Here is a 20554-nt window from a genome sequence, read left to right as displayed (position 1 = left end):
TGGGGACTCATTTTGAAGCTCTTGGCAAAAGAAAAGTTTTCATCGTCTTAGTTTTTCGAAAATCGAAAATTTTATTTTCTCCTATAGAGTTAACACAGGGATGGCGGCCATTTTGAATTTCAAATATCGAGAAATCGCAAGTTATTTGTCTCTCTAATACCAAAGTTTGCACGGTGACCCCTGATTTTTATTCTTGCTTCGGTAAGAGAATGGTTGAAAGTGTCATTGAGGAAAGTTTAAGCAAAAAGTTTAAGTCTTTCACTTTCGAGGTGCGTATTACCTTAAAATTAAAACTTTCTTGAATGTAAAAATGTAAGTTTAACTTATGGCATGACACATTGTTGTACTCTAATATTGCTGTAGTGTTATATGTATTATAGAACGTTTCTGTGCCACAGTTTTCTGATCACGATTTCAAAATCCGGGTCAGTGAAAGAAAGTGGAATCTATTGTTGTATTGTATTACATGGATGGACAGATACAATACAGAGACACAATTCATCAGTATTTAGTGAACTGTGGTGAATACAATGTATATACATAGGGTGTGTGGGAGAGTGTTATGTCACTTTGATGTGAAATCATGAGTGGACACAAGGACATGTCTATTTTTATCCAGTTTCCTGGTTTTAAAATCATTTGAGGTGTTTATGTGAGCCCACAATACCTGTCAGCTGTGATTGAATCATACGTGTATACCGTGAACTGTTTGTAGGTATGAAATCACATTAACCTGCAAAAAGTGGCAGATGCATACAAACATGCATGCATGCAAACTTTTTCTTTTGATATTCAATTTTAATGATCTCCATTAAGGTTTTCCGCCTCGAAAGTGAAAGACGTAAACTTTTGCTCAAACTTTCCTCAAGGAATATTTCAATCATTCTCTTTCAACATCAAAAATAGAAATCGGGGGTCGCCGTGCAAATTTTGGCACCAGAGAAAAAAATTATCCAAGATTCACGAACATTTGAAATTCACTGGCCACCATCCCTTTGTTAACTCTATGGGGAAAAATAAAATTGTCGATTTCAGTGAAAAGTGTTCTTACATCAAGACCTTTAAAATGAACCCCCACAAGTGGTATATCAGAAAAGATTTCTAAAAGTTTGGAAGTCCAAATATCTGCACCGAGGCACATTCTACCTTATTAAAGCCACAATTTTCAATCCCTGGTTCTTGCATTAGTGGAATTCTCCTCCCAGTCAAACACTTGGCCAGTACAATGTTTGATTTCTATAACATGAATTAATTGATTGAACAGAGTTTATGTAAGCGTTTGATTGACGGTCGGTTCAAATCGCCACGGTCATTGATTTTCCACACAAACGCTTGATTTTCCTAAAAAATCGTCTTCCAGTCGCATTAGAATTTGAATATAACCAATGAATTCGATCGGCAGCAGCTTTGCGCTGACCGCTTGGCAGTCTGTCTGCGTTTTTTGCGGCTGGAAAAAAACTAAAAAGTGGAATTTTCTAGAGCGTGTGCCTGTGTGATGCCTGTTTGGTGTCCACTTACACAATGAACTCCGCCATACATGTAGCTTCGCGCCCTTTTAAAGGGAAGCTCCACCTTTAAAAGGCCATGGGCTGTAACTTGGTGATTTTTTATAACTATTTTTGTTTGGTATGTCAGTGGCAAGTTCTCGTTAGACTCCCCAAAGCATGTTGAAAAACCTGCTATTTGACTTGACAACAAAGTGTCTATACACTCACAGGTACCAGTAGAATGCGATGTTGTTTAGACTTGATTTTAAGTCTGGACTGAAATTCATTTGTAAACAGTAAAATTACACTCTATACATGCACAGGCTGAGTTGACAAACTGAATACTGTGTATCTAAACACGCTTTGGGAAGTAGAACAAGAAACTCAAAGTGACATTGAAAGTAAATTCTGTGAAAAATATCATCAAAAGTTACAGTTACTGGCCGTTTAACTTAAAAATCTCTAACCAGTACAGGCAGTGATAAATGTACTGGGTATGACACAGCAGCTGTGTCTTTCTGATAAGTTTAGGATTCTAAATCAGGTTGACAGCCATAAATTCTCAATATACCACTGTCGAGTTTTTATATACCCGTAATTATATTATAAATTTTCTTGGACATTTCTGTGTTTTCATCGATTAAGCATATATCCCAATCTGTGTATTAGTTTCTTTAAAGGACTGAGCAGTGAGATTTTCAATGAATGGATAGAACTGGAAGTATCTTTTTTGTTTTTTCTATTCAAGTACATGAGCATAATCCATATGCTGTTAAAATCATTAATTTTCGCTGGGACTCAAATTCATGGATTTATCAGTAAGACAATGGGATGTGTCATTATTTGTACTTTTCACTGGGATGTGATTTGGCTGGTTTCTTCGTTCATCAAAAATAGTGAAATTAAACCAATGCTTTCACAGTATCTCAAACTTTGTGTTCAGCAGCCTGGAAGAATCACTACTGCTACAGACTGATGACATCAGATGGTGGTGGATGCATGTGGAAGCAGAAAGTGCAGCCATTGCTCTTCCTCACTGTTCTGTTCTCACCATTTGCATCATATACCATAGACTCTAGGCTTTTTTTTTTGAAAAAGACAAATTTATTTCAACATAGTCACAAATAAAACAAATCTACATACATGTAACTGTGAATGCATTAAAATTACAATGCTTAGACTCAAGGCTTACCCTGTTACTTAATAAGCCTTCTGATTTGTGCCCTCAACGACAGAGCCAAGCAAAGTGAAGCTGGCACTTTGCTCGGCTCTGTCGTTGAGGGCGCCAGTAAGGGCTGTGAGTGAGTCTGTTGTGACGCACTACTTCTTTTCTTGAATGCTGTCTTGTACAGTAGATAGACATGAGAAATGAGCACAAAACTCATAACTCTTATGTTTACTCTGGGAAAGTAATGGGAAGATTATTGTTCATCCTGTCTCTGTGAAGAAAACTCCACAAAAGAATGAAAGCATACGTGAGATCAGGGACTGTAATAAGTAAAAACTTCCATGGATATTCCATCAAAAGTTGCAAAATTCATGTTGCTTAAAAGTTCACGTTTTCACAAAACTGTTTCTGCTGAAAATGTAAGGAATTATGTTAGAGTTGTTGACATTATCAGTCACTTACCGTGCACAGGAAGTGAAAGACGGGATAGACAAGTTTCTGTTGTTTTCAGCACTTCTCATGTTGGCATTTGAACATACTTTATCTCTTTCTTTTTTTTACTTTGTAGTGTTCAAAACATGGCTCCCCTGTCTGGTATAGTGTAACACGATGTCCAGGCCTGTCCCGCCGCCAAAACCAAGCGAATTGAAAAATACTGATCCGGCTGCCAAACCCGGCGAAGTGAAAAAACTCAACCTTGCTATCCTGGGAAAGTTTGAAACTCAAGAGCCAGAAGGCCCCGGAAAGGGACTTTCAAATGATGCCCAACAAAATCCTGAGGAAAACTCTAGAAAGCCAAGGAGAACCACGTGGAATCCATCTCCCCGGCGCGATGTTGTTGTGCCTCTTGGAATGACGAAAAGGAGAGTTTCGGACGAGTCAATGCTGTCGAGAAAAATACATGTCTTTGAGCAGCAAGGTGATGCCACTTGTAGTGTGAAAAACGAATCTTCGTTTCAGTCAAAATTGCAGGCATTTCAGCAGCCAGAACAAGTGAAACAGACAGAGGCCCTGGCAGGTCCCAAACTTCACGCACTTACAGAAGAGACTGGACACAAAAAGTGTCAAAAACCTGATAGGCCGCCGCCCCCACCGCCATCAAAACAAAGCAGTAAACCTATGACTTTTGACGAGTTGGCGACTATTCACTCCAATTCAAGTGTTCAAAATACAACCGATCCATTTCAGCGTTCAGTTAAACCAGTCGCGGCTCCTCGGAGAAGCCTCATGATGAACAGAGACGGTGGCGCCACCGAGTCCCAACAGAAATTTGACAAGCCCGTGGCACCGCCGCCAAAGCCAAAACGAACTTTTGAACATGACATTTACATGGAAACTAAAGCCGCTGTTGGAAACCAGAAAGCGGCGGACTCAACGAAAAATGCAATCTCAGGGAAAATTCAGGGTTTTGAGAAATCGGCCGCCAAACCAGCACCACCGAGACCACCGCCACCGCTGTCAGCATGGAGAGCGTCGCATCCGCCGTCTCCAATGCAGAGGCAAATGTCGTCTCCAATTTGGATGCGGTCAAGTACATTGGCATCAGATCGGAGCTCGGCCTCTGACTATGAATATGTGTCTGACTGGATAAACGGAAGGCAATACCCATCTTCACCGGAGAAAAGGGGTTTTAGACAGAGATCGCTATCTAGTGAAGACCTCAGCACTTTAACGCGTCCCAAGACTATCGCAACTGGTGCCCCGAGCTACTTCGAGGAGCCCATCTATGCGGAACCAAGTATTGCTATGGGTTACAGAATGTCGTCTTCGCCAGAGGAGCATGTGTACTCTGAACCCTATGAGCAGCATCAAATAGCAGCGGATATTAGGGACGAGTTCCAAAGAAGAAGGGTGCAAACGATGAAACCTACGGTAAGGAGCTAGTCAAAACGTAGCATGTCTGAATGACGTTCGGTAAAGACACAAATTATTAAATTGTAAGTGTTGTAGTGTTGGTGAAACCCAGTTAGAGATTCTGGTTATTTATTTGTATGTGTATTCAGGCAAAATATATACAAATAGGTCACGATCTGGTCAGATGTATGTAGATGCTTACTTCAAACTGTGTTCATATTTGATATTGTAAATTTTACATGCACATGTTCTGTTGTGATCATTTTGTAAAAAAAGTAAAAAGTTGCAGAAACAGTTTGTGTACCGGTACAAAGCAGACATATGGCATGAGCTAGCATACCCGATATACTGTACATCATACATGTACTTACTAACCACGTTAAATGAGTATTCTTCCTGTAAGCATTTACACTATCAGCAACGCACAAAATCTGTGTGTTTGAAAAATTTTAGTACATACTTGGTATATAGATTTTTGCATCATAAATTTGGTGACTTATTTTTTAAAAGACATGCACATGCATCTGGGTAGAATTTTGGGTTGATGATTGTATGACCTGCACAGAATATAATACAAAGAGTACAAAATCTAGAGTGAACACAGCTAAGAAAATTGCAATGTGGATATCTAGAAGATATTGTGCCATGTGAGAGTTGCCTTTCTTGTTGTTGAAATAATCCTGAATAACATGGACATCTTGTTGTGCGCAGGGTTCAGTCAAATTTCATTCAGAACTGCAAAGACGATCCAGTTCTCTCGACGGACAAAACAACCCAGCATCCACAAATCACGACATGATGGAGGATGACAGTGATAAGAAAAAGCTCCCATGGGTATGTCTTCAACAAATATATATTTTGGAATCATGATGAGAAATGTTCCTAATGTCCTATTGTTTTTCTATCTATCCCAGTTCAAATCTCTTCATATTGGTAGTACATGTACGTCCATATTTGTTCTGGACTTCCTTCTTGCATTCTGAATACTGCCCTCAGTAAAGAGAATTGGTGATACTTTTGTTTTTGTAAAATTACCTGTAGTTAGATATCTTGCAAGAGTTAAGAAAGTGAGTACTGATGGAACAAAGTTAATGTCTATGCATTTATGAATTGGCTCCCTACATTCATTTCAATCTCATGCTTCATATGACATCTTGAATATTGCCCTCTGTGAAGAGAATTTATCATACTTTTGTTTTTTCCAAGTTGAGAAAATTGGTGATAATGATAGAAAGTTATGGTCTGTCTTTTTAAAGTAATATGCGCCTCTAAAGTGAAAGACTTAAAACTTTTGCTCAAACTTTCCCCAAGGAATCTTTCAACCAATTTCTTTCAAAACAAGAATAATAAAAATAGGAGGTCACTGTGCAATTTTGGTACCAGAGAAACAAATTAACCAAGATTTACCAAGATTTCTCCAAATGGCCGCCATCTCTGTGTTAAGTCTATGGGGAAAAATAATTTTGTCGATTTTCAAAACACTAAGATGGTCAAAGTTCTCTCTCCCAGGGCTTCAAAATGAGACCCCCAAGGAGTACGGTAGATCAGAAAAGAATGGGGTAAATAAGAGTCTAAATATCTGTCCCCAAGGTGTAATTGACCTTAAACACGTGCTTACACATGACTTATCAAACCAAGTTGGACATGTAGCCGACATTTTAGGTTGGCAACTTTATAAAATCTGCGACTGCATTAAAAAAAAAGGCATAGTTTCGTTTACATTCCTGCTTGGCTGCTGTGAACTGTGTTGACTTGGCAGGAAAAGGGAGTACTCCTGTCTGAATAATTTCAAAGTGAACATATCAGCAAGACATGCAATTCCCAAAGTGGCAGGTATGTAGGCATGTGGTTTACAAGGTGCTAATGTGCATATGTCAGTCAGTATATACCGGTATGGCTGACAGATACGGTACATTCAATGTTCAGAATAAGTTGTGTACAGTGACACATTGTGTGTACCGGTACTAGCTGTTTACCGAATCTTCGTAGACTTTTATCATAAAAATACTGAAAAAACATTTCTGCAAGTCTTCTCAGGGTTGTTTTACGATGAAAATGATTTCCTTATATAGTTATCACCGTGACATAACAATGAAGAAGTATGTGTCGATGTGAAATATGACTTTTGGTCGAGTGTCCAGTACAACTATGGTATCCAATACCGGAATCTGACCAATACAGGAACAATAGTGTACAAATGTGCAGTGTGCTTTCAAGGACAGTCACTATAACTTTTCAACTACGAGTTCCAGTTCCATGATTTTTTTAAAAACCTGAAAAACAATTTCCTTTTCATTTTATTCTGCTTCTTAAAAAGTATTAAATAAGGAAGTACTAGCCTTACAAACCCATGATACTGCGTACAATATCAACTTACTGCTGTCAAATGAATTCTAGCCTAGATATAATCAGTCGTGAAAATATAATGTGTATAAATACACACCCCCCAGGTTTTGTTGACTACCGGTAGATGACCACCACTTGTGAAGACATTTCAGCATGACCTTATGGAGTAATGGAATATATTTGATTTCACAAGCAACCAACATAATTGAGAACACATCAAAAGCAAGAGCTCATTGATTTGTCACTACCGTAATATATGAGGTATTCACGTCAGAGACCAACTCCAGTTCTGCTTGACCTTGTCCTGTTCCTGTCCGGAAGCAGAAATGACATCATACAGTGTAACTTTGCTCTCCTACACATGTTTCCACAATCTGTGTCAGACATTTCCCAGCATTCCCTGTGGAATAACTTCAAATGGCTGATTTGATATCAATAATACACCTCTTCATATCTTGTGTAACCTGAGAAAAAATGCTTTCTGCCCCCCCCCCCCAACATTTGCAGATAAAGCAATACAGTTTTCTTTTTTCTTCGTTCTCAAATCACTTCCATATCAGAGAGTTATGTATTCCTCTATTAGCAAAATACTTTCTCGTCTATTTGTTAACGTGTAATGGGTATCAGGTTTCAAGCATCAAGCATCCTTGCCATTCAGGTAGGTGTTTGAGTTGAGGATATGATGTTGCTGTTTTCTCCACATGGCAAAAATGGGAAAAATATACATGACGCACAGGTCTGGAAGTAACATGGACTACACTCTGAAATTAATCAGATTTTTTATGGCCTTTCTTTTTTATGTATAGCGCCAGATGTGACTTGCTATATTAGCCAATCATATGTGCATTTCAGAAACTGACATGTACGTATTTTTCTGTATGCTATGTAATGATTTTCCCGGAAACAGGAAGTTAGAAAGCTTGTAATGTGATACCTGATGATTAGATTGTATACGGTTTTCATTTCCCATCCATTCCCCAATGCTGTATGGACCTGTGATAACCGATTTGATTTAAATTAGTTTTAGTGAAATTTATTATCATTGAGCATTCATCTGAAACTCACACGATGGAATCAAGTTTCTTGAACGTCACATAGCAGTTGGTTTATTTGATTTGAGTGGAACATCTTGGCTGTTAGATCATATGTGATCGTTTTGCTGTGAGAAAACTGTATGTACACGATGGCAGTGAATCGTAATGTCAAGAAGGTAAGTACCTGTGCCACTTTGCCCTCCAACTGGCTGAATTTAGAACATACCCATTGTTTTCTAGTGGGTTGGATTGTTCAATCTTTCAGCCAACAGGGGTAAGAGGGTCAAAAGTTGTCGATTGAACTTCCTCGTCATTCATTTGGGATATACACATAAATCAGACGTCTAGTGAGTGCTAGTTCAGTTCCTATCAAGCTGTACCATATGTTATGAGACTGGATGTCATCGTTAACAAACACTGTACGATCTCCCACGAAGCATATACATGTAGGTACATGTATATACTCGGTACATTTCTTTTTCTATCCATTGTACAATGTATGTCTTCAGTATAGCCATGTGCTGTATGTAGGAAAGACATAGTTTGTATCCACACAGTACTTTGATTCCTTGGTGTTCTCATGAGATCAAATGTTAATCTTTCTGTCCTAGAGGTTCAGTGTATTTGTATTTGAGTGATATTTCATATTTGCTTTGCTAAACCGCTACATACAGGTACATCCAATCTGTTGCAAATACACTGTACTGTGGTAGGTTTACCTATAGTCCAACATCCATGAACTGTTTCAACAGAAAAGGAGATGTTCATGTACCTTGAAATTGTTGAGTCACTGTGTTTTTGAACTGTAAATGACCTAAGTAAGTTAGTAATATCCTCTCACCTCTGTTGAACATACAATCACGCGGATAGTATGTTTCATTTTAACATGACATGGGACAGAGTTGACTTGCTTTTGACTAGGAGCAATCTCGGCTGCCCATTTTCTTGTTGAATTTTTTTCTCATTGGTGAAAGATTTGCACTTTTTTTGTAGACTATCTCAGTGTCCTGACTCCCTGATAGTAATAATTTTGGACGCCCTATACTGGTTTGACTTGAGGGAAAGTCATGATTGGCTGCTAATTAGCATTGTCACTCATCAATAGAAGATTCAAAATTCCTTGAACTTGACAATATGGTGCGTGAGTCACCTTTCATTAACGCTTGAATGTCAACTTCCCTAAATAACCCTTAGAGTAAATAAACCTATGCCATCACAACTTTAGGGCAGACAATGCAGCAGGTTGTCAATTGAATGATAATTTTTAGTTTCTGCTAAAAGAGGAAGAAATGGTAAGCATTGTTGTCAACAAAGGCCGCTGAAATACTAGCTTTGCAGTAAGTCTGTCAACCTGTGAGTATTGAATATGGCAGATCTAGAAATTTATGCAGTGGTTGAACAGATGAAACATTCAAATTGGAACAAAGTTACCTGCAGGCACCATAAATATTGTCACAGAAAGTACAAAAAAAATCCTCGCCAGAAAGCTAATTCTAAACTTTCTTGAAATCTGTTTGCATGTGTTTGCATGTGTTAGAGAGAGAGCACCTCAGAAACAGAAATTTATCGGACTCCCAGTGCTTTACAATACTTTATTGGTGTACTATTTAAAGCTCATGGAGTAAAAATAATTTTCACCATCTTCTGTTTGTCAGAATAGAAAATGAAAATTTCGCCCATGTACCGGTAGAGTTAACACAGCCATGGCAGCCATTTTGAAATTTCAATGTCAGTGAAAGAAATTCAGTGATTTGTTTCTGTATTACCAAAATTTGAACGGTTCCCAAATTTTAATTCTTGATTTTGAAAGAGAACAGTTAGAATTTTGCTCAGAAAAAGGGTATAAGCAAAAGTTTTAGTCCTACCTTTAATAATGCTGATCTGAGTCCCTTGATGGTGGAATTCTAAAATCTACATGTTGTGAAGTCATTGGCTTCTACCGATGTACTGCATTGCAACTGCTGTAAATTTTTTTTAAACAATTAACCTTTGTTCTGACAGACCTGTTACTTCCCCAACTACCGAGTCAGCAAAAGGCTATTTTTGACAAAAACTTTTGTGTGTTTTCTCACCTTCATGTACATGGTATGGTAAACAAATATGTTGCATTTGGTTTAGTCAGTAAAAGCCATGTTTAGAGTGTGTCTGTTTTCAAGGATCTTCAAATGTTTAACCCTTTGAGCAGCAAAGTCAATTTTTTGCCACCTTTACAAAATGTACTCCAGTCAATTTTTTTCAGATTTTTGCCAAAATTTTGATAAGAAACTGTAGCCAATTAACTTTTATGTCCATTTGGTCTAAAATTATCAAAAAAAATTACAGAAAAATTCATAAAAATCGGTAAAATGTAGCACTCAAATTTTGGTGGGAAAATTAAATCTTCACTAAAATGCATCAAACGGGAGATAGTATGCCTCACATGTTTTACCTGATGGCAGCACATGATGAACGTTGCAGTATAAAGATGGAAGCTTCAATAGCATTTTAATTTTTAAAGTTGTTCGTAGTTGTTGATCTGTGTTTCAAATGCAGTTTCTTATAATACCTTCAAAATGATGTTGAACTGGTGTCAGCCTACACGTTGTAGTATGTGAGAAATGTCCATAGTTACTGTGGACAACTTAAATCTAGTCTTGACTAGAGAATTAAATTGTCAACATTTCATATTGTACATAATGTATTATACAAACAAATTTAATACTGTGAATTCAATCTGATTCAGGGTAAAGAAAATATTTGTTTCTAAGATCAAAAATATCAAAAATTTTATCAAAAATTTCAGTTACTTAAAAATTTGAACTGCTTGCCTTTCGTTACCGTAGGTGCTCATGTTTTCATTTTCTCGTGACCAAGGTGCAGTTTATAAATTTTGTAAAACAGATGTGTCACATGATATTTAATCAATATCAGGAAGTGGTAGACTGCAATATGATCTACCGGCATGTGTTAAATACAGTCCTTTTGCAGGATTTCTTGTACATCCGACACAATACAATACTTTTTTGTCTCACAAACTTTTAAGGTAGTATGCACCTCGAAAGTAAAAGGCTTCAACTGTTGCTCAGACTTTCTTTTAGGAATCTTTCAACCACTCTCTTTCAAAATCAAGAATAAAAATTGGGGGTCACTGTGCAAATTTTGGTACTAGAGAAACAAATAACTCAGGATTTACCGATATTTAAAATTCAAAATGGCCGCCATCCCTGTGTTAACTCTATGGAGAAAAATAAACTTTTCAAATTTCGAAAAACTAAGCTGCTGAAATTTTTTTTTACACCAAGAGCTTTAAAATGAACTGCCACAAATGGTAGATCAGAAAAGACATGTAAAAGTTTGAGAGTCTGAATATCTGTCCCCGAGGCACATTCTACCTTAACATGTTTTGTTTGACCAAGGACAAGAATTCTGGAAATTGACAGTCATTTACAGTCATGATGAGTGCAACCAATATAAGGTTACGTATATATTTAAGTGCATGACTGTTTTTCACAGGGATTCATTGCTTCTCTTGTCCCAAACTTTATTTCATCCTTGATTTGCCAAGAGAATGGTTAAAAGTTTTAATAAAAGGAAAGTTGAATCAAAAGTTTAATTCTTTCACTTGCAAGATGTGAACTATCTACTTGTATAAAGCACAGTTTGTGCAGCTCCTGACTATAATTACTACCATTACATGTACCTTCCCATTTCCTGGAGGGAACAGAATTTTGGATGTCTCAGGCGGGCTAGTCTAGGATCTAGCTCTCCTTTCAAACTTAAAACTGATTCATTTGGAGGTGGAAACAAGGGTTAGACTTTAGACTGAAGCAAATCATACTGGCCACATACCGTTTATACTCAGTGCCATATCAGACTACAGTTGACATTGGTTTTAGAGGAAGTTTACCTGTAACCTGACCTTGACATTTTACCATACAGCTGAACTTCGGGAGATGTACCCGACATAGCACATTGCATGTACCTGTATTAATGGATACATGTACAGTACGCAGTCTTGAATGCGCTGGTACACTAAGCAAGGACAAGTGAGAAACATGTTTGTGATTGGATCCCAGTATAGTTTGAACGTTTAGGTGTTGTGCTTTAAGATCTTCTTCACATATTTGTACTGTTATGCAACTCTGAATTCCAGTTATATTTGGGCCAGTGCCTTTTGTGTTGATGACTCTAGCAATGAATTAGCCTATAACTGTAGAAATTCACACATGCATGTCAATAGCCCTCCATGCTGTATGTTACAAGTGATGGCTGGGAGAGGTATTTGAAAGTGAATATGTCAATGGGAACTCTCTGCCTGTTCATTGTGTGCCCTCTGTCTGTGCTGATGTCTGTTTTGATTCTCAAAATACTCTCTGTTGTACCTCCATTTAAGTGTGTGCCAAATCTGAAATTGTCAATATTAAAAACAAATCATCAGAATTTCTTCCCAGTACCAGCACGGTATGTTTTGGCAGCTTTCCAAAACTCTTGAGCGAGGCTCATATGCATGATGGATGTTTTGTGAAAATCAGCCCTATGACAACATAGCATTTTACAGCTTTGTATTTTGGAAATCTGTATCGGAAATGGGAATTTTGCCCCTGCATTCCTGCTGTACTTGTTTGTTCTCAGAGTAATAAAAAGGAATGTCAAAGAAGTTTGCCATACATTCTGGAAATAGGTGGCCTACTACAGATCAATTTATTCACAAGACTTGATTGATCATCGCCAACTCATGAATTAACAAAATTGATCTGCCAGTTCACTCAGAAACAACCTCACTATTAATTGTCGTTAATGTTTCATAATGTATCATTTTCTCGTGGTAAAATTGCATAACAGACATACTTTGTGTGTTTTTCTCAATTTGCATATTTGATTTCTACATTTATTCAATTAGCATATACCGCAGTGTTTACCTACTACACAGTGATCCCCGATGTGCCGTGAGTGGGAAGTGTTAGGCGCCAAGCCTGGCAAAAGCCAAGCTTAAGGGTCACATGCCTGAATATTTTGCCTCGCATTTCCTCCACACAGATCCAACGCAAGATCAACGACGCATTCATGGTGTTCAAGTTGAAGAAGACGAAGAAGGACAAAGGCTCAACTGATGCTGCCGGAATGGCTGAGAGTATGTCCCAAGAAAGTGCTGATAGTGACAACGAAACAGAGATGTCAGAAGCAGGTGGGTCAAAGGTCATGTGTCTCAGACCGTTTCTCTTCAACTGGTTGTGTGTCATTTCACATTTCCTATTTTTGTGTGTTATTTTAATATTTACTTATAAGCGTTCACTGTATTTGTTTCTTTTCCCACTGTAGTTTTCAACATTTTTCTCACAGGGATGTCAGTATATGATTGAAAAATATTCTTTGAAGTTCCAGCTCCACTGATTTGGAAATCACCTGTGTACAGAATTTGTACTCTACAGTTTATTTATTGATCCAGGTTGGCCATTGCTTGTCTGACAATCTTGTGCTTAGCAAATGAACCTTGTACTGGGTAGTATACCATGCAATCAAGTGTTTCTGCATAACCCTTTGAGTGCCAAAATCAATTTTTGTCACCCTTATAAGATATACCTTAGTCAATTTTTGTCAGATTTTTGCTAAAGTTTTGATAAAATACTGTGGCCAACAAAATGTTACGTTCATTTGGTCCAAAATTATCAGATAAATTACAGAAAAGTTCATAAAAATTGGTAAAATGTTGCACTGAAATTTTAGTGGGAAAAACACAGCACTCAAAATACAGTGACATACAGTGTCAGTCATTATGTTATGAATATATAAACTATATGTGGACAACTGAATTTCGTCTCTCAGCTTTCTGTTTTATGACTTCAGTTTATCACTAGAGGTCAGAGGGATCACTTGGTTTAGCTGTTTGACAAAAATCACAAGAAAGTTTTCGGATATTTGCAGAAATTTCAGCTGTGGAAAAATTGGATGGCCAGCTGAATCAACCAATGCAACTTAGTCTCTGAAGTTCCTGTGCACCGTCTGTCTTAACTGTTTTCTTCTGTCTAGAAAAACTGAATTTGAAGTTTTTTGTCAGAGACATTTAAAAATCAATCATGAACGAAAAGTCAATTTTAAATGTTGACTTTTGATCAAATTTAGGAAATAAACATTTATTCTGGAGATAAAAATCTTTATTGCTTGATGTATTAGGGTATTAAAAAATCTATGAACATTTGAACAACTATCAGGGTAAATAAATATGTATAAAATTGAGGACAAATTAATGAAATACTATAGTGTAGGTTGAAAGGTCACATAACATGAAGTAACAGGCACATAAAAGAATTGTGATTACTTTATAAATAGAATATTCTAATGTAAAAAAATGGAAACAATTTGATGCTAATATGGTTTAAATGGAATCTAGGGTTTATGATTGGATACATTTGTATTAGCTGCAGAAGATTTTATGTTAAGACTTCATTAAGACATAGAAAACTCTACAAAGAGGATGTGTGCAAGATTTGCTACGTTCCAGTTGAACAGTGGAAACGGTTGAAAGCATTTGAAACATCTGAATGAGGCTAACTGAACTGATACTCACATTTTGCAACCGGAATGAAACTTTCAGGCCATGTTCCTACTTTAAAGGGACAAAGTCGGCCATTTTCATGAATTTTGTTTGATACGAGATACTACTTATATTGTTTGACATGTTGAAAGATACTGAATGAATGGATGACCATGCATATATTCGACCCCGGTTTTAGACACGATACATGAAACCATCGCAAAAATGAATTAATGGTCATGACCATTATTCATTTTGCGATGGTTTATTTAATTTGTAAGTAGTATCTCGTATCAAACAAAATTCATGAAAAGTGGCCAACTTTGTCCCTTTAATTTGGATCAAAGATGTGTAAAATTTGGTAGAGAAAAAAAACAATGGTCAGAACTCCATTAGTGTAACTTTTTATGAATTTTCTGTTAATTTTGGTCTGTTCATAAAATGTAGTTTCTTTTCTTTTTCTTCTTCCTGAATCATACTGAAAAAAACCTAATGTGTTCCACTCATCAAGATACTGGAATCTGTATGTGTGTTATATGCCAAACTATCAGTTTGGACTTTGTTGCAAAATTAGAATACCGGTGCAGTGAAGTTTCCCAAGTTTGTAATGTTACATAATGTATGAACAACTGGATTTTTAGCACATTAGAATCGATATGTCTACAAATACATTACATATCATACAAGATATTCTGTATTAGCAAGTCTAGTACTTTTTATTTCAAAAAAATAGCGAGAAAACGTAGAAAAATATGCCTGTTTCACAAACAAAAATAATGAAAATGCAGGTAGTATCATAAGTTATACCATAATTGGTATTGTCATTTTCAAAACATACGTAGAGTATTGCCTAGCTGTCATAAAATACACAATCATGAATCATAATTTTTTAAGCTCTGTATGAGTGGGACAAGACAGAGTGTATTCATATTTACTTTCACTTCAATTGTAAATGTACTAGGATACGGAAGAATGATCTCAATTACTGCATGTGCTGGCATGAACTTGCTCTTGGATCAACAAGGAACCAGTCATTGGGCTCTAGACCACATGACTGGCATTGATTACACTCAGCAGATCAGGAAGCACATCATTTAAAATGATTCAGTGTGTGAACTTTTGAACCCGAACCTCTCGGTGACCCAGGCTGTACTTGAACACTGCTCTGAGAGTTTATAGAGTTTAGGAAAAACATTCTTAATATTTGAGAAATAGACATTAATTTTGTTTTGAAAATGCCCTTGCTATGTGTTAACCCTTTGCACCCTGACTCCCTGGTACCCTATGACATCATGGGGACATTTATGTCCGAGCCGGGTTCAAAGGGTTAAGATACTGGTAGAACATGTATGCGTCTCGAAAGTGAAAGACTTAAACTTTTCCTCAAACTTTCCCAAATGAAACTTTCAACCATTGTCGTACCAAATCAAGAATAGAAATCAGGGGTCACTGAGCAAAGTCTGGTACTAGAGAAAGAACTTATCTGACATTTACAGATATTTGATATTCAAAATGGCCACCGTCCCTTTGCTAACTCTACGGGGCAAAATGAAATTTTTGAAAAACAAAGACGGTAAAACTTTTTCCAACTCCAAGAGCTTTCAAATGAGCCCCCACAAGTGGTAGATCAGAAAGACTTGTAAAAATGTGAGTGTTTGAATATCTTTGTCTAAGGTGATTCTACCTTTAATTAACATCAAAGAACTTATAAAATTAAGAGACTGCTATATATATTTAGCACACTATATATTTGCTGCACGTTATCCTGAATTTTCGATTGGTACAGTACATGTACATGTGTAAGTTCACATTTTCTGTAATATTTATCCGCAGATCACAGAAGGAGACTTCGACATGTGAAGTCGGTGAAGGAGACTGCCGTTTACTGTACCTTGGATAAGATCAGGGCTGGAATGCGATACCAACAGATATTTGACTGCATAGTGAGAGTAGAGCTACAGAAGAAACAAACCACTGGACTCTATGAGCCTGTCATTAAGCAGCAGCATCCAAAAGAGGTATGTTCCAAAATATTATGGTTGGGTATCTTTAAGATATGTATTTTTTTATATGGGATGTACCGTATAGATTTCTGAACTAACCCTTTGAGCGCTGCAATTTTTCCCACCAAAATTATAGTGTGCAACATTTTACCAATTTTGTGAAATTTTTGTAATTTTTTTGACAATTTTGGACCAAATGCACATCACATTTTATTGGCTTCAGATTTTTATCAAAATTTTAGCAAAATTTAGAAAAAAGTTGACTGCCGTATATTTTGATATATCAGTAGACGTCAAAATTTGACTTTGGCGCTCAAAGGGTTAAATAAATAATTAAAAAACTAATTTAAATAATTGTACAGTAATTCATGGAACCGTCAAGTGTTACAAATTAATAAAAAAACACATACAAATGAAACTGGCAGAAGGCTAGAAGGAACAATAAAAGTGAAAGCATGAAAACGATAATGTAATTGTAGTAATTTCCAATGAAAATGTGTCACTGTATTTTTTGCCACTGTAGACAAATACATGTACAAGCCTGTGGGATAGAAACGTTTAAAATCTGATGCAAATAATGATATGGATGGGACCTGGAAGCAGTGTGTCCTCTGAGGGACCACGGATAATCTGAAAACCACAGGGTGTTTGAAACTACCTTTGAACTCTGAAACCCCCTCCTCTAAATGAAAGTTTTGAAGTGAGGAACAATCACAATGAAATTGTGATCAGAACTTCCCTCCATAGAGATCAGTTGCTGAAATAGGTTATTGGAAGGTTGAACTTCTGACAGGTTTTGAACAACAAATAAATCCTATATTTACAAGCAAGCAATAAAATATTATTATCATTATAATATGTCAATTTGAAAGCAAAATTTGAACACTGATTGTGTTACGCATATATACAATGTTTTCCATGGCACACTTGTAACTCGGCGTGGAGTTCATAAGACTTTGTGCGTGATAATTGATGTAGAGTTACACCCGGGTGAATGCAGTGAATTTGTCATTCCTCATGTGTGAATTTTAATTATCCCAGCCCTGAAGCAAATTTCATGCCTCACTGACTTTCAGACTCTTTGACTGGTGGAAACTGTAACGGTACTTAAAGTGTGTGTTGATATTGGGCTGACTCTTTGAAATTTCAACAAATTCTTAAACTAAAGACGAAGTGTTCAGAAGTTACAAATATCACCTACTGGAAGCCAGTGAAGGGGACAAACTTACAACTTTGAAAATTGCCATGGTGTAAACCCACAGTGTTTATTTTAACCCTTGGGTCCTAATGTACCTGTATACAATAAAACCTGTCTTAGTGGTCACCCTTACTGAGGCGTCACCTCCTTATTGGTCACCTTGTGACAGTTCTGTGGCATTGTACATGTACATACTTAAAGGGACAAAGTCGCCCATTTTTCATGAATTTTGTTTGATACGAAATACTACTTATATTGTTTGACATGTTGAAAGATACTGAATGAATGGGTGACCATGCAGATATTCGACCCCGGTTTTAGACAAATTTAATGAAACCATGGCGAAAAATGAATAATCGGCGTGACCATTAATTCATTTTTGCCATGGTTTCATGTATCGTGTCTAAAACCAGGGTTGATATACCAGTGTGCATGGTCACCCATTCATTCAGTATCTTTCAACATGTCAAACAATACAAGTAGTATCTCATATCAAACAAAATTCATGAAAAAATGGACGACTTTGTCCCTTTAATGCTCATCTACCGTATCTAGAACAACTCAACCTCTCTTATGTGATCAGTTGCCACATAGAATTGTTCCAATTTGGTACAACATGGTCAGAAATCTGACTCTGAGTGACCACTGTCAACAAGTGCTTTAACTGAAAACAAGAAATGAGTCTCTTTTTGACAAAATTTTATAGCTGCATCAAACCATATCATTGTTTTTAGAGATTTTCGATATTGAATTTTATTATTGCTGTTATCTTTTCCTAAATTCACCACAAGGAAACACCATGTGTACCCAAAGTACTGTATTGCCACATCAACCCTGTATAGGAAGGCCACCTCCATATGGTGGTCACTTTTTCTTGGTCCCTTGTTTGACCACTGTACACATGTTTTGACAATGGTCACTTTTTCTTTGGCCCTTGGTTGACCACTGTAGACTGACTATAATCCAAGCTTTGTTGTAAACTAAGACAGTTATATGAAAGTTTGGCAAAGAAAATGTTAAGAGGGAAAATCTAAAATTGTAATAAATTCACAAATACTTTCTCATTACTGCGTAATTTTCCTGCACAGGTGAGTGGTACCAGCAAGGAGAGACTGCCAGCTATCCCACAGTTCTGTTTTCCAGATGCCGCTAACTGGGCTCCCATCCATTCTGACAGGGTGGAGACGTTTTCCTTTGTACTGACTAGCCTGGACGGATCAAGGACGTATGGATACTGCAGGAGGTTAATGGTGAGAGAGTTCTCCCAGAAAATACATATTTTGTATTGAGGTAGTATGCGCCTTTAAAGTGAAAGACTTAAGACCCACCTTGAAACACAGAATATTACAAACATTTGAAATCACTGAAACGTTTAACCACAGAAAAGAGAGAAAACATTGAGAAGACTTTCAAGAATGGCATGGTGTCAGTTAAGGTGAAGTACTACCAATTACGTCAAATTAAGTTGTGGTGTAATTTTCTTGAAACTTTGCACAAATATTCTTGGAGTTGTGCAAGTGCAAAAATGAAATAAAAAATGGGGGTCACCACGCTTGTTTCCATGGAAACGGACGTTTAAAATGGCGTCGTTAGAAATAAATAAAATGATATAATTCACTTAAACTAAAGAAAACAATTATCAAACGCTTAGCAAATGAGTTAATTTTAATAAATACCAAGACTTAAGGTCCATATCTATCAAATGTATAGTTTTCATGTTTGTGAAGAAATGTTAACATAAGTATCGATTACAAAATGACGATATAGAAATTATATCACTACATAATTTTCGAACTTTCTTCCTGTCGCTTTGAATGGTGTCATTTTGACCAAACTTGGCGAATAAACTCCTGACATAATACAATTTAGTTTACACTTTTAATAAAAGGGTGTCACCACGCTACTTTTTACAATATCTCCAGGTGAATGGGTAATTTGCGCCATATAAATGGGAGAGAAATGTTAATTTTTCGCTCATATTGAATAAAAACCAGCTTCCTAGGGGGTCAAAATATGACAAGGATATAGCTCACATGTATTTCTAAGACACGGGTCAAAAAATCAGGTAAAAGCGCAATTTCAACAATGACAGGTGATGTTAAATACATGCGCTACAAATAACCCATTTGCGGCAGGCTGGAGTTAAATCTGCGCAGAAACGTTCTAAAGCGTGTGCGCGTCCGAATTCGTCGCCCTTTACCATGGTGTCAGTTAAAGGTATACTGTCACCTGTTCCAATTTTGCCACAGTTACCATGGGAAGAAAAAACCTAACCAATCACAAATTTTAAGCGGGTGGCCACTTTTTAAAAACAGCGCCCTCACATGGGCATTTTGAATATCAAGGAACACCCCTTTGACAATATATGGGCATATTTAGATTACAGGTGACTGTATACCTTAAATGAATATCTGTTATGGCAAAAATTAACAAAAAATGACTGAGAGCCAGCCACATCGGTGTTTTTCTGTAACGCTCAGTATTCCTTTCACAGCCAATGGGTACAGGACTCCGATTGCCTGTAGTCTACTGCATATTGAGCCCAGTCGGGTGTTTTAACCTCTACGATCAAATCCTAGATGAGGTGGAGAAGAGAATGAAAATTTCACAGCAATCCGTGGATGAATTCCTGAAAGCTGTCAGCAGTAGGACTATGCCCAGGCCGGTGAGTTGTCATAGATTGTTGAATGGAATATTCTCTGGTAGCGTGTAGCATAGAGAAATTATTTGACTAAATGGTTACTGTAAAGAACTGATAAAACTAACAGGATGTTTGTTGCACAAGTCAACCATGTCTTGAGTTCTGCACTGTTTTGTTCGGTCAAGTATAATATCCAGGCATTATGTAAGGTACATGAAGTGTAGGTTTGGTCACTTTAAAGGTGCATAGTATTTTAACACACACAGATAAGCATTAAAGACATTTTCAAAACCTGTAGAGACATCAATGATG

At 37.0% G+C, this 20554-nt stretch overlaps 1 protein-coding gene across 4 annotated transcripts in view; it reads left to right on the top strand.

The window, feature by feature from the left end:
• The window catches only part of LOC139136110 (DENN domain-containing protein 2B-like), a 47928-nt gene that overhangs the window by 13162 nt on the left and 14212 nt on the right, over positions 1-20554 (top strand). For all 4 annotated transcript variants that reach the window (XM_070703888.1, XM_070703892.1, XM_070703902.1 and 1 more), the window contains exons 2-7: positions 3224-4527; positions 5221-5343; positions 12906-13053; positions 16234-16418; positions 18690-18851; positions 20096-20266. In XM_070703888.1, the coding sequence (XP_070559989.1) occupies positions 3265-4527; positions 5221-5343; positions 12906-13053; positions 16234-16418; positions 18690-18851; positions 20096-20266 (2052 nt within the window). In that variant the 5' untranslated portion in view covers positions 3224-3264. The remainder of the gene's footprint in view (positions 1-3223; positions 4528-5220; positions 5344-12905; positions 13054-16233; positions 16419-18689; positions 18852-20095; positions 20267-20554) is intronic.

The sequence above is a fragment of the Ptychodera flava genome, chromosome 1, assembly GCF_041260155.1.
Source record: "Ptychodera flava strain L36383 chromosome 1, AS_Pfla_20210202, whole genome shotgun sequence".
Taxonomy (NCBI): domain Eukaryota; kingdom Metazoa; phylum Hemichordata; class Enteropneusta; family Ptychoderidae; genus Ptychodera; species Ptychodera flava.
The sequence above is the reverse complement of the archived record's forward strand: the minus strand, read 5'-3'. Positions and strand labels throughout refer to the sequence as shown.